General features: G+C 34.8%; 1 protein-coding gene across 1 annotated transcript in view; it reads right to left on the reverse strand.

The window, feature by feature from the left end:
- Nucleotides 1–5,580: 5,580 nt before the first annotated feature.
- LOC136835876 (uncharacterized) overlaps nucleotides 5,581–16,206 on the reverse strand; it is a 159,872-nt gene continuing 149,246 nt past the window's right edge. Inside the window, exons 4-5 of the mRNA XM_067099722.1 lie at nucleotides 14,422–14,482; nucleotides 5,581–5,670 (exon numbers count right to left, since the gene is read on the reverse strand). Coding sequence (XP_066955823.1) covers nucleotides 5,581–5,670; nucleotides 14,422–14,482 — 151 coding nt within the window. The remainder of the gene's footprint in view (nucleotides 5,671–14,421; nucleotides 14,483–16,206) is intronic.

The following is a 16,206-nucleotide window of genomic DNA, read 5'->3' on the forward strand; positions in this document are numbered from 1 at the left end:
TCACCAACGGAGGAAGAAAATAATGTCAGAGCGACGAAGGAACAGAAGATAAAAAAAAAAAAAAAAATTGCAGCCTCAAAGGCGTGACCACACCTGAAGAAGCAACGTCAGAATTATTAGAAGGGCGCCCCTTTCCCAGGTAGGAACACCTTCTGAGGAAGGAGGAGGAGGAGATGATTATGAAAAAAAAAAGAGCAGAAAAATATTTAAAGGTCATGATACGCTACGCTGATTCCTGATCGTGTACGCATGGATCCTTGAGGCGTTGGCTGTTGGATTCTGTGAAGACGCAGTACGCATATGAATGTAAAAGGAAGAAAAAGAAGAAGAAGAGAGAGAGAGAGAGAGAGAGAGAGAGAGAGAGAGAGAGAGAGAGAGAGAGAGAGAGAGAGAGAGAGAGTTCTAAAATGTAAGTTAAAAAGGTACTCCATATTAAGTTATTTCTGCTCTTAATTTGATTTTATGGGATCGTAAACACATCTCAAGCTTGTTTTACAGTCTCTCTCTCTCTCTCTCTCTCTCTCTCTCTCTCTCTCTCTCTCTCTCGCTGATCAAGTTCTTACGCAGAGGGAACACCCTGTCACGTACCTACAAGGATTTCCCTTCAGGCATAAAATATCAGAATTAAATAAGCTGTTAAAACATTCACGAATCACGACTAACCTCTCTCTCTCTCTCTCTCTCTCTCTCTCTCTCTCTCTCTCTCTCTCTCTTCTTCTTCTTCTTCTTCTTTCTTTCAAGTGCTTGAGCACAATCTCGACGTGATTGCAATTGCATGTGATTTGCATTACCGCAGGCATGGAAGGTGCTGAGAGAGAGAGAGAGAGAGAGAGAGAGAGAGAGAGAGAGAGAGAGAGAGAGAGATTAGCGTTATTTCTTACTTCAACTCAGAATCTTATTACGAATATGCGCACTTCATTTCTTTTTTATCAGCCAATGAAGAATTGAAGAGAGAGAGAGAGAGAGAGAGAGAGAGAGAGAGAGAGAGAGAGAGAGAGAGAGAGAGAGAGAGATTAGCGCACTTCCCATTTCACCTCAGAATCTTGATATGAATGTACATAATTCTTATGTTTTTTTTTAGCCAATGAAGAATTGCAGAATGTTTGTGTGTGTGAGAGAGAGAGAGAGAGAGAGAGAGAGAGAGAGAGAGAGAGAGAGAGAGAGAGAGAGAAATAGGAAACTTCCCATTTCACCTTAGAACTTGAGTATCAATATGCACATTTCATTCTTTTTTCAGTCAATGAAGAATAGGAGAGAGAGAGAGAGAGAGAGAGAGAGAGAGAGAGAGAGAGAGAGAGAGAGAGAGAGAGAGAGAGAGAGAATAATACGCGTATTTTCCACTTCACCTCAGAACCTTAGAACTAATATGCACACTTCACACATACTCTATCTTCCCAAATATCCATCATTTGGCCCTAAATTTGTGGGGGAAAATGATTTAAAACTTAAAAATAACAATGCAAGATTTTTTTTCATATTCTTTTATTTTATTTTACCTGGGACCCCAAAGGTGTCGTGATCATTACCTGTATCACCTCCGTTCTATATTGTCTGGACTTGGAGAAGGGGGGGAAGGGGGTTTAGGGGTGGGGTAGGGGTGTGTTGCCATCTCTTTCACTTTCACTTTTAGCAGTTTCCTTCTGCTCTTGCTATCTCCCAATTTTCTTTTACGGTTCTCATTATCTCGTGTCGTTTTGTTTCGTTCGCTCGCTGCTTAAGTGCATTCAAATTTTATTGCCTCTTACAATAGCTGAAATCTTTTCTATTCTGGCACCAAAGAGCTTTGGGGTTTCTTTGTGACATCCTGCCGATTGCACCAAGATACATAGGCTTGTTGATGCTTAACAAACTCATACTTTATTGGATTAGTGATGTCAATCATTCATATTCCTTTTAAATTTTCATTTTTAGTTTTCCATAAAAGAAAACTATTGTGCCGGCTTTGTCTGTCCGTCAGCACTTTATTCTGTCCGCCCTCAGATCTTAAAAACTACTGAGGAAATTATGTTTTTCCCCAAAAAAAAGTATTTCTAAAAAAAACTGCTCTCGTTAAAATCATTAATGATTGATTTCACGGATATTACGTTCTTCCAAAAAGATACCTCTCAAATGCAGTAAACCATTATTCAAATAATCTTTTTTTGCTAGAAAAACTGTTTTTATGAAACTCGTGTGTTATTCGGCGAAATATTATCTTTATCGCTCAAAAAATATATGTTGAAAGTAATTTTTTTATTTGAAAAATGGTGTAATCTGCAAAATTCGTGTTTTCCCACAAAAAAATTGTATTTTTACCAGAGACTGTTTTTTCTGAATCACTGGAAACAAGGAATCTACAAATTATTGGAACAATTTTGTTACTAAAGAAACAGCACAATTTCAGTTCTCCAAAAAGAAAACTATTGTGCTGGCTTTGTCTGTCCGTTCGCACTTTTTCTGTCCGCACTTTTTTTCTGTCCGCCCTCAGATCTTAAAAACTACTGAGGCTAGAGGGCTGCAAATTGGTATGTTGATCATCCACCCTCCAATCATCAAACATACCAAATTGCAGCCCTCTAGCCTCAGTAGTTTTTATTTTATTTAAGGTTAAATTTAGAAATAATCGTGCTTCTGGCAACGCAACAACACAGGTCACCACGGCCGGCTGAGAGTTTCATGGACTTCGGCTCATGCAGCATTAAACCGAGACCACCTAAAGATAGATCTATTTCCGGTGGCCTTGATTATGCGCTGTACAGAAAACTCGACTGCGCCGAAAAAACTTCGGCGCATTTTTAACTTGTTTTCTTAGTGTTGAAATGACAGATACACATACATTTTTATATTATATATATATATATATATATATATATATATATATATATATATATATATATATATATATATATATATATATATATATATATATATATATATATATACCCACAATCACATACACACATACACAAACACACACACTATCTTTACAAACATACGCAAGATCGAACCTTCTCACGCTTAAAAAGCCTGACCTGGGGCCTTATGCCATTGCAACAAGATCACAACATGAGTTGACAATAGCACACACGTGACCACAAGTTACTTAAATAATTGAGTAAGTGATTAAGTGAGGGAGTTAGTAAGTAAGTGAGGGAGGGAGGGAGTAAGTAAGTAAGTAAGGGAGGGAGTAAGTAAGTGAGGGAGTTGTAAGTAAGTAAGTAAGTAAGTAAGTAAGTAAGTAAGTAAGTAAGTAAATAAGTGAGTGAGGGAGTAAGTAAGTAAATAAATAAATAAGTAAATAAATAAATAAGCAAGCAAGTAAATAAATGAATAAGTAAATAAGTCAATAAATAAGTAAGTAAGTAAATAAGTAAGTAAGTGAGTGAGTAAGCAAGGTGCCTGCACTTCAATCCCGCGGCCACAAAACTCTCGTGGTGCAACAAAATAGGTCAGTCAGGCGTAGAAACCCACCCTGGTTTGAGAAAGACCTTTTCCTTCACACCCTGGGGTTCCCAAGGGTGACTCGTTCCTCCCCTGTAAATACAGACTTTAAACACAAACTTCAAGTGCAGACTTTAAATACAGACTTTCACCTGGAACAACGTCTTGCATAAGTTCCAATGTCCTTAGGGGAGGGACGGCTATGGGAACAGCCAAGTTCGTTGGGTGTAGTAAATCAGAGTGTCTGTGTGTGTCTGTGTGTGTCTTTAATTTGTATGTCAGAGGCGTCGTGTCTGCTATAAATGTATTGCTGGCTTTGCTCTGATTATTATTATTATTATTATTATTATTATTATTATTATTATTATTATTATTATTATTATTATTATTATTATTATTATTATTATTCAGAAGATGAAACCTATTCATATGGAACAAGCCCACAACAGGGGCCATTATTATTATTATTATTATTATTATTATTATTATTATTATTATTATTATTATTATTATTATTATTATTATTATTATTATTCAGAAGATGAAACCTATCCATATAGAACAAGCCCACTGGGCCATTATTATTATTATTATTATTATTATTATTATTATTATTATTATTCAGAAGACGAAGCCTATTCATATGGAACAAGCCCACCACAGGGGCCATTGTTGTTATTATTATTATTATTATTATTATTATTATTATTATTATTATTATTATTATTCAGAAGATGAAACCTATTCATATGGAACAAGCCCACCACAGGGCCATTATTATTATTATTATTATTATTATTATTATTATTATTATTATTATTATTATTATTATTCAGAAGACGAAGCCTATTCATATGGAACAAGACCACCACAGGGGCCATTATTATTATTATTATTATTATTATTATTATTATTATTATTATTGTTATTAAGTAAGAGGAAATACAGAAATAAGAGATCCCACTTATTAAAAAAAAAGAAAATAAAAAATAAATTAAACCAATAAATAGATAAAAATGTATCAAAATGGAGGGACAATAGTATTAGGGTAGTAATCCATTGCATCTTTGCTTGAACTTCTGAAGAAGTTCCAACTGCACGACATCCTCTGAAGGGGGGCTGTTCCACAGCCCAACGGTGCGAGGAATAAAGGAGGACCTCTGGAACTTCGGAGAAGTTCGACATTTACAGCATATTGGTGCTTCTGCTGTTCAGCAAACCTGGTTGCTCTTGGCACGCAGAGGATGGTCAGTTATGAAATTTAGGCTGTCGAGCCAAGCACCGAGGCATTTTTGACCAATTCAGGCTTCCTACAACAGTAAAATGAGGGAGCTGTTACATTTCTCCTTATATTTGAATAAATTTACATACATTTATATCTGTTTATTAATTTGTTAATTTATTTTCTCTTTTCCAAAACTAATCTCTTCTTTTTGAATTTTCTATTTCCTTCTGTTACTGCTTTTAAATGAACAACATAATATTCTTTGGAAGTCTGAATTTCAAGTCAATGGCCCCTTTGGTGGGCTTGTTCCATATAAATATATCTTAGTTTAACCAGACCACTGCGCTGATTAACAGCTCTCCTAGAGAGGGCTGGCCCCAAGGATTAGATTTATTTTACGTGGCTAAGAACCAATTGGTTACCTAGCAACGGGACCTACGGCTTATTGTGGAATCCGAACCACATTAGAGCGAGAAACGAATTTCTATCACCAGAAATAAATTCTTATTCTTCACCGGCCGGTCGGAGATTCGAACTCGCGGCCAGCAGAGTGCTAGCTGAGAACGGAACCCACTCGCCCAACGAACTTTGTTCCATATACATAGTGTTCATCTTCTGAATAATAATAATAATAATAATAATAATAATAATAATAATAATAATAATAATAATAATAATAATCTAGTAAATAAAGGAGATGGAATACAAGGAGAAAAACCCCACAGTTACACTAAAGAAAGACACTTAAGAGACAGTTAGAGAGGGTGGACAGCAAGGAGAAAGAAAAGGAAACGGGAGTGGAGGTAAAGTAAAAAGCTAAGGCCAGAGGGATGTTGCAAACACTCTCTGTCAAGTGGTGCACTGAAGGCACTAACCCCCTTCAGGCAAGTGAATGCCTTTAAAAGTCCAAAAATTTTACCTTAAATCGAAGTCCATTAGGCCACGCCCCTTCTCTCGGGGTCAAAGTCCACGAGCGGGGTTACGTCCACCTGACCACGCCTCCTTTTATCGGGGTCAAACCTGGACTGGAGGTTTAAAAAGCCTCTTACGAAAGGGTACACTAATGGGCATTAGGGCATTATACCCCCAGTGCTTAGAGGTCGACTTGTACATCATAATCTTCACGAGGTAATAATGTATATGATGATGATGTACTCTATAATGTACTCGTATGGCGATGGTTGCCTTGTTCATCATCGTGTTTATAATGCTGCGATATAATGAGTGTAGGTATTAAGTACCTTATATACTGTGATGGCGGGCATGTTTATGCGGTAATATTGTGTATGGTGATTGGGTACTTTATAGTGTATCATGATGGTGATTAAGATAAGGGGGGCTGTTTTCGTGAGTGCCTATCTGATTCAGCTATGAAGAAAATTGCTAAAATATTCAGACAAATCGTTGACTACATTTAAATCAAATTTCATGACAAAAACTATAAAACGAAATGAAAAAGTTCTGATGAATTATTTACTAAATTTGAATCAAATTTAATGACAGATTACACATCAAATCATTATTGACAAAAACTGTATGTAAGCAAAATGGAAAAATTAAGATAAATCATTTACTTCATTTAAATCAAATTTAATGAGATTTCACATAAAAACACTAATGAAAAACCTTTAAACAAAATGGAAAAATTCAGATAAATTATTTACTACATTTGCATCAAATATAATGACAAATTACACAGCAAATCACTAATGACAAAAACTGTAAACATAATAACTGCCTTCCTGAGTCAGCTATGAAGAAAATGCTGCGCAGATTACACAATAAACCACGATGACAAAACCCATAAACAAAAAATATAAACATTCAGACAAATTTGAATCAAATTTAATGACAGATCACACGCCAAATCACAAATGTAAAAAAACTATCAACACAATGATAACATAAGCGAAAGAGAAATAAGATCCATTAAAAGTATTTCCATCCCAAAAAATGGCAACAGAAATGCAACACCTCTACTTATAGCTGACGTGTCTCCATCAAAAGCGGCAATTCAGAAAACTCCCGGAGTACCGCAAGGCGAGACACTTGCGCCCGCTGGGATTTCGTGTTGATTTCCTTGTCATGAAAGACAAGTAGAGTAATCAGAGTTACGGAACATCAAAGGGGAAGGGGAAAAATGTGGCTGTGACGAAATGCGGAAGAGAGAGAGAGAGAGAGAGAGAGAGAGAGAGAGAGAGAGAGAGAGAGAGAGAGAGAGAGAGAGAGACTTGGAAGTAAATATTAACAGATATCTATGGTCATTAGGAAGAAAACTGGATAAGACGACCTCAGGGAGGCGATAAGGAAAAGATATTGAAAGTAAACAGTTAGAGAGAGAGAGAGAGAGAGAGAGAGAGAGAGAGAGAGAGAGAGAGAGAGAGAGAGAGAGATGCTGACAGACTTGAAAGTAAATATCAATAGATATATATAGTTTGCAATGCAAATGCATCGAGAAAGTTGAGAAGGAAAGAGAAAGGGTTTTATAAACAACGTTGGAAATGAAACTGGGAGGAGCTACTGAACAAAGAAAGAAGTAGGAAGATAAATTCAGGAAGAAAACGTGGAAGAGACGCAGGAAGAAGGAAGGGTGCAGATCATTAGGAAGAAAGCAGTTGACAGATTTTGAAATAAAGCTGGTAGAGGTGACCTCAGGTAAGCAAGAGAAGTTGAGAATAAACAGTTTGAGAAAGTTGGAGATGAAGAAAAAAAAATCAAGAAGAGGAAAACAAAGGAAGAAAACTAGTCTCAGAAGGTAGACCCGTTGGTCAGGAGGAGGAGGAGGAGGAGGAGGAGGAGGAGGCCCTCGGCGCTGTCACACTTGACGACCTCTTAACTACACGGCCTGAAACTTATTCCTCGAACGGTCAAACGACCACATCCAATAAGATACTAACACGACCTTGTCAGAGGGCGGCGCCTTTGGGATACCCTCTTTGGTATGAGGGCCTATTGACGGCCTCTGCCTTCCCCCCCCCCCCCTCCCCACCCTCCACCTCCCCTCAACCCGTCTTCCACCTCCTACAAGAAACGGGTAGGTGTCAATAACAAAAATGAGCCTTCAGAAGACAGCTGCTGACCAAGACAACACGATCTGGAGGTACTTCAGACCAGAAAGTCTACCCTTCAGACCTAAGAGTCTGAAGAATAAGGTCCTTCTCCAAGACTGAGGTCTCACGTTCTGATGGGTTCTGGTATATACAGCTTCAAGACTTTTGTAATGTTTCTCGAAAAATTACGTAATTCTCTGTAATGACTGTAAGACAGAAATAATAATGTAATTCTCTGTAATGACAGGAAGACAGATGTGGTAAGAACTTCCCACTGACTGGTTGCAGAACTCTACAAGACCACGAAGCTTGCTAAATACGTAAGCCACTTATCCATTTATTTCAAAGTACATTACAGTTTACCCAAAGGCAAAGTTGGTCCATTCCTTTGATCAAGACCTGAGAAAGTCTCTCTCCCTCCTTCAGGTCATGCCTTTGGCTGCGGGAGAAGGATTTTACCTTAAATGGGTCCTGTACAGCCCAAGGACCTTGGCCTAGCTATGGCAACCAACGGTCATATACCGAAAGTTAGGGGTACTTGTGTACCTCTCACTGCAAGGACCTTGGCATCCAACTTACCTACAAGTACCACAGGGGTATTTGGGCACTCATACCCCGCCCCCCCAACGGGGTAGCAATAGCAAGTAGTGGCAATTTTATGTACCTCTCGGTTTGGGGAACTTGTCACGTAACCAACCAACAAGTACCACGGGGGTATCTGGGCACTCATACCCCCTCCCCCCGGGGGGTAGCAATATAAAATAGTGGCATTTATGTACCTCTCGCTTTGAGGAACTTGTCATGCAACCAACCTACAAGTACCATAGGGGTATTTGGGCACTCATACCCACTCCCCGCCCCCGGGGGTAGCAATATCAAGTAGTGGCTTTATGTATCTCTCGCTTAGAGGACCTTCTCACCCAGCCCACCCTACAAGCACCACAGGGGCATTTGGGCACTCATGCCCCGCCTAACGGGGTAGCAATAATCAAGATGCCCATCAGATAAGCCGGCGGCGATATCATGAGGAAGGAAAAGTAAGGGAAAATCTGGCGTGGGAATAGCTTGGCGGTTATAACAGTTTTATAGTCTATCCCTCGGGGGAATAGTTTAACCACGTGTGCACGAGTCCAGTCTAACCCGTGGTTAGACCATACCCGTTACCACAGGGTTAGACTATATTCAAAGATCGCAAGATTAAGCTACAAGATATGTGTATTCAGTGTCTAACTTTGGCTACATGATGAATTCATATATTATTATTATTATTATTATTATTATGGAATTTCTCTCTTATCGGACTAATGAAAAGGTGAGATAAATCGTTAATGTTTTTGATGTTCTTTTCGTCACTTCAGTAACGCAAGGTTGTCAGGAGAGAGAGAGAGAGAGAGAGAGAGAGAGAGAGAGAGTAATTATATATATATATATATATATATATATATATATATATATATATATATATATATATATATATATATATATATATATATACTCCTTAGTTATTCATAAAAACAAATAATTGCAGAAATAATCAATCAACTGAGATAGTGAAATTAAATTTCACAAACACATTCCCCTGACCCCAACAAACACACAACAAACACACACACACACACAAACACACACAAGCATGCGGACACCTTCCAGCCTTCCCAAAATACACATGGGTCCTCTGTCATGCCAAAACGGACCAAATTCTGCAGATTTCCCAAGAGGGAGTCACATTCTTCCCTGACAATGACCAAATCCCCACAACAGATCAACGCATGCTGAACACTAACAGCACGAATGAGAGGTTCCTTTGTAGGACCTCAGATTTGGGTGGTTCCTACTTGATCTTGGTGGTTTTGGGGAGAGGGCGGGGTGGGCCAAATATTAGGGGGTTATTGTTGCACTCTGGGTACCTTGCAATATCCCTTAGGTCACCAACTGCATTGCTTTCTGCATTTTAATTTTAACATCTTCCCCTTAATGTCTTGCCTCCTATAATAATAATAATAATAATAATAATAATAATAATAATAATAATAATAATAATAATAATAATTATTATTATTATTATTATTATTATTATTATTATTATTATTATTATTATTATTATTATTATTATTATGACTTCATTTTCTTTAAACCTTTTCTTGCACCAATTTCCGCTAGGTCTTGTTTGGCTGAAAGGAGTCCAGGGGTCCACACCGGATCTCTTTTTACCATTTGAAATCTAAATAAAGAGATTCTGTTATCCATAAAAGTATTTAATTTTAAAAAATCGAGACCTTTATGTAGTTAAAATGTTTTCTTAAAATAAAATATCAAATAAAAAATATAGCTAAACTTATTAAAAAACATAAAAATCAAGACTCTATGATGCATTTAAATTGTTTTATTAAACAAATATTAAGCTAAATATATCTATTTAAACTTTTATTTTAAAAATATTGAATAAAAACATCTACTTAAACTTTACATTTTAAAAAAATCTTGTTTATTAAAAAAAATATTGAATTAAATATCTTGTTAAAATTTCATAGAAAAATATTGAATAAAAAAATTTAGTCAAACTTTCATTTTAGAAAAAAATCCCATTAGAAAAAACTGAATTAAATATCTAGTTAAATTTTCATAGAAAAAGATTGAAAAAATCTAATTAAACTTTCATTTTAGAAAAAAATCTTATTAGAAAAAAATTGAATGAAATATCTAGTTAAACTTTCATAGAAGAACATTGAAAAAATCTAGTTAAACTTTCATTTTAGAAAAAAAATCTTATTAGAAAAAAATTGAATTAAATAACTAGTTAAACTTTCATAGAAAAAATATTGAATAAAAAAAAATAACTAAAAAAAATTGAAATGATTCCTTATGAACCCAAACGCAATTCGATGCGCATGCGCGTGTTTTTTCTCAAATCCGATACTTCCAAGTCAGCAGGAGGTAAAACATTACAGATCCTACACAGATCCTACAAGATCCTGCAACTTGCTAAACCGAAGCTCATTGTGGCAGAGTCCTTGTAAGTGCTCGTAGGATGCTATAAAGAAGGAATGTCTTGTGTTTAGGATATACAAAGAGGGTAATGTAACGTCTGCCCTTGAAAAGATATACTTCCCTTTATATATAATAATAATAATAATAATAATAATAATAATAATAATAATAATAATAATAATAATAATAATAATAATAATTTGTCCCTTAAGCGACAATTATCTTTACCAAAACAGCTATGGTCTCCAGATATCTGGAAGAGAGAGAGAGAGAGAGAGAGAGAGAGAGAGAGAGAGAGGCATCCATATTTCGCATATCAACATTTCCCCGGAGAATTTCACATTATAAAAGAAGAAGCTGTGTTTTCCAGATAACGAGAGAGAGAGAGAGAGAGAGAGAGAGAGAGAGAGAGAGAGAGAGAGAGAGAGAGAGCAAACGTTCTAAGCAAATATTTCCCAGAACTGGCCTAATAAATTTTGTTATTAAAACTCGTAAATTCTCACAAAAAACAAGCATATAATCTAGACATCCATTTTAAAGTACAGCTACGAGAAAAAGGAGTTATTAAGGTAAAGAATAATTAAGAACAAAAAGAAACTGAAGAGTAATTAAGAGTATGAAGTAACAAAGAACTAAATTAAAGCTTTATAAAAACCTAAAGAAACCCTCAGTCTTTGTAGTGTGTTTTTTTTTCACGGTAGAAAAACCTTCCCCTACAAGAATGATTAATATGATTAATGGAAGCATCCATCTTGCTATATCATTCATAATTATCTCCCTACCTGTGATGCAAGATGGAGAAAAAGCGTAGGGGGCTGAGAGAGAGAGAGAGAGAGAGAGAGAGAGAGAGAGAGAGAGAGAGAGAGAGAGAGAGAGGACTGAGAGAGAAGAGGAATTACTGAGAAAGAGAGAGAGAGAGAGAGAGAGAGAGAGAGAGAGAGGAGGAATGACTGTGTGTGAGAGAGAGAGAGAGAGAGAGAGAGAGAGAGAGAGAGAGAGAGAGAGAGGGGGAAGAATGACTGAGAGAGAGATAGAGAGAGAGAGGAATGACTGAGAAAGTGAGAGAGACAGAGAGAGGAGGAATGACTGAGAGAGAGAGAGAGAGAGAGAGAGAGAGAGAGAGAGAGAGAGAGAGAGAGAGAGAGAGGCTGACTCAGTACGTGAATTGCACGGGTACGCCGGAAGTTTGTACGCGTCCCAGACTGTCCCACCCAGCTACTCCTGATAATTTCAGTAATGTCGAGCTGATCGCCACTACGCTTGTGTTTCGAGGCCTTCATGTGTTGTTCACTGTACAATTAAATATCTAAGATGGGAAACTGGTTGAATTACCACACCTTACGGCCGAAGGTGCAAGGTGATACACATAAAACATCTACTGATTCTACTAAACTGCGCTTTTATATAGTTGCATGCATGCATGTATGTAAGGGGGGGCGGGTTTCCACCTATACTGAGTGAAGGGGTTAGTTGGAAAAGTTTGAATACCACTGCCCTACAATGTCATTAGTTATTTGAAATTTGTTTGTTAAAGATTGATGGAGGCGAGACTTTCAAAAGCCAATAATTTATGCACATGTACACACACACACACATATAGATTACATACATACATACATGTGTGTACACTGTACAAGCATAAAAACTGTAAAAACGAACACAGCCCAAAATATACAAAACCACAACATATATATATATATATATATATATATATATATATATATATATATATATATATATATATATATATATATGTATATATATGTGTGTGTATGTGTGTGCACAGATGTGTATGTGTATACAAACATAAAAGCTGAAAAACCACCCACAGTCCAAAATACACAAAACCACAATTCCTAAAAATCCCTTACCTACCGCAAGCAGGATATAAAAAAAAACCTACAAAAAGAACTCCTGAATATCCTTGTGTGTGTGTGTGTGTGTGTGTGTGTGTGTGTGTGTGTGTGTGTGTGTGTGTGTGTGTGTTAGGGTGAAACCGGAGTCCTGTGGGATGTTCATTATGCTGTGAAGGGGGAAAAAGGAGACGAGGCAGAGAGCCCCAACTTTTCAGACATTCCTTGAGAGTAAGTCATGTACGGTACCGGTACCCGGCTGTGACGTCACGGAGCGGTTGGTCCACAGGGGCAATGTCTTGGCACCGCATTTTGTGGGATTTTTTTTTTTATTTATTCTCTTATCTTCGCACTTTATTTTGTGTGGGATTATCAGAATTTTTGGGGGATATGCACTTTATTTTGTGTTTGATTTTCAGGATTTTTTGGGATTTGGACTTTATTTTGTGTGGGATTTTCAGGATTTGCACTTTATTTTGTGTGGGATTCTCAGGATTTGCACTTTATTTTATGTGGGATTTTCAGGATTCGCACTTTATTTTGTGTGGGATTTTCAGTTTTTTTTTTTTTTTGAATTTGCACTTTATTTTGTGTGGGATTTTCAGGATTTTTTGGGATTTGTACTTTATTTTGTGTTGGATTTTCAGGATTTTTTGGGATTTGCACTTTATTTTGTGTTGGATTTTCAGCATTTTTTGGGATTTGCTTTTTATTTTGTGTGGGAATTTTAGGGCTTTCCCGGATTTATATCCAGGGATTAATTCCGTGTGTGTTGTGTAATGCTTTTAGATCATTTATCAATACGAATATTCATGATTATATATGGGTTCAGAAAATACATATATATAGCTATACTTCACTGTTGGATTATTGGGGGATTTTTCCGGATTTATATCAAGGGATTAATTGCCTGTTTTTCTATGCTTTTAGATAGTTTATCAATAAGAGAACTGAAGAATTTTTACTGAGAAATTAAAAATTATTATCTATATATTTGTATTATTTATGTATATATATTTAACTAGATTTAAGGATGGATTTTTTCGGGATTTATTCTGGATTGCACAGAGGGATTAATCCGTGTGTGTTTTGTTATGCTTTCACATTATTTATCAATACAAATTTTTATGACTATCTATGAGTGCAGCCTATATAAATGTATATTTCTCTGGTTAATATATATTTAACTAGATATAATTTTCTCGTTATTAATGATAAGAATGAGTAAAAAATATTCATACGAAACAGAAGATTAAGTAAATAATGAATATGGTAAAGAAAATTCTGACTTGTTAACAAAACAATTGAAATCCACTGGAAAAATTCTTCAGATGTAAAATGTATATCTAATTAAATATGCACCATATATATATATATATATATATAAATATATATATATATAATATATATAATATATATATATATATATATATATAAACATATATATATGTATACATATATATATATAAACATATAAACATATATACATATATATACATACATATATATATATATATATATATATATATATATATATATATATATATATATATATATGAGAAAATTATTTAGCAACAAAAAACAGCAATGTTCAGAATAACCCCCGCAATACCCAGTAGCAACGCGCACCAGAAACCAGCAATAATAATAAAAAAACAAAAACCAGGCGAGCAATTATAGCGCAAATCTCTTCTCAATTTTTTTTCCTTTTCATCCAAATTGAACGCAGCCGTAAACAGACCACATGAAAATGTAGACCAAGAGAATACGACCGAATCGTCTCGTTAAATGCAGCTGTAACGAAGATTTACTGAAGCGTAAAAGTGCTTCGTATTAGCTACTTCTAATTTATGCCAAGCGTTAAGACAGATTTTATAGGACTTACTTTTTCCTGAAGGAGAGGTGGAAATATACTCGGTGGAATTTTCACTTCCTGTCGCGTTAACCTGCAATGATAGAAAATAGAAATGTGTAAATAAAGCAGTTTTTATCTAGAATTGATTGTACATGATTATCTATAATAATTTGTATTTATAAAGATTAGTGTTTAGAATGAAAGGGGAAATAATAATAATAAATAATAATAATAATAATAATAATAATAATAATAATAATAATAATAATAATAGTAATAATAATATGCAGGGGGTATTTATATCAATAATAATAATAATAATAATAATAATAATAATAATAATAATAATAATAATAATAATAATAATAATAATAATAATAATAATAATATCCTTCATTTCAGCTCAGAGCCACATACACGGAATATACAAATCAGAGACAATACAATATACACAAATTTAGATAAACGAGAAAAAATTATAAAAATGAATAACCCTATTAATAATAATATTAACGACAGCAATAATATTGAAACAATAATAGTAAAAATAAGAAAAATTATCATTATAAAACCGGTAGTATAAAATAAATTTAATGTAACAAATATGTACTTATATTATTTAGATATTTTAAAGTCACAATGGTGTATTGTAAGTTACAGCACAACTTTGAAAACATTGTTTAAAATTTTTTTTTTATCTTAAAAGAGTGAGGGTATTATAGTTTTCAGAATGGCTGTGCAAATATCAACACGGTTTGCTGTTTGAAAAACAAATAAGATTATCTTACTACACTTTTGTTTTACTTGCTTATACGTTTTTATTTGTGGTGTACGTATTAATTTTTTTAGATTGTAATGATAATAAAAATAATGATAATGATTCTGATAAAGTTAAAAACACGATTAAGTTAACTTACTAACATATTATTGCAAAATTTATGACCATAATCACGTTATTTATGAAATCTAAATAAAGATAATTTTGTCTAAATATAAATATTTATGAAAAATTTGAAATATAAATAAAGATAATTTTTATCTATATACATACAGACATAAATATACATATACACATATGTATATAAATAAATATATAAATATATATATATATATATATATATATATATATATATATATATCTCTCTCTCTCTCTCTCTCTCTCTCTCTCTCTCTCTCTCTCTCTCTCTCTCTCTCTCTAAACTTGTTATTTATCAGCTTAGCCTCTTTTTTTCTACATATTTACACACACGTGTAAATATGTAGAAAATAAATACACACATGTATATGTGTGTGTATAAATACATAAGAAAAGAAAAGAGGAGGTAGAGCTGATAAGTATCCAGAGAGAGAGAGAGAGAGAGAGAGAGAGAGAGAGAGTCAGAGTCAGGATAAACAAGCGAGAAGAATTTCGTCTAGACAATATTCCTCTCCTTATTGTGATGTGTCCCAGATGGGATTCTTCTTAAGACCTTCTCCTCAAAGTGACCTCGTCGTTGACAACACCAATGATAATGGAAGGGTTAATTTGTGGATTGGGACCAATTTGAGGGTGTCCGACGCGTGTGGGTGGGATGGTTAAATCATTTTTTTTTGGAGGGGGTTGGGTTTTCCACTACAGCAAATTAGGGGACACGGACAGACGGACAGACAATGGTCGTTATTTTAGGACAATTTGTTAACGTGCAAATTTACTATTTACTGAAAATTATGTGGATTATTGTTATGGTTATTGCTGCACAAACACACACACACGCATATATATACATATATATGTGTATGTATGTATAATATATTTATATAGAAAAATACATATAA

The sequence above is a fragment of the Macrobrachium rosenbergii genome, chromosome 55 (assembly GCF_040412425.1).
Source record: "Macrobrachium rosenbergii isolate ZJJX-2024 chromosome 55, ASM4041242v1, whole genome shotgun sequence".
Classification (NCBI taxonomy): Eukaryota; Metazoa; Arthropoda; class Malacostraca; order Decapoda; family Palaemonidae; genus Macrobrachium; species Macrobrachium rosenbergii.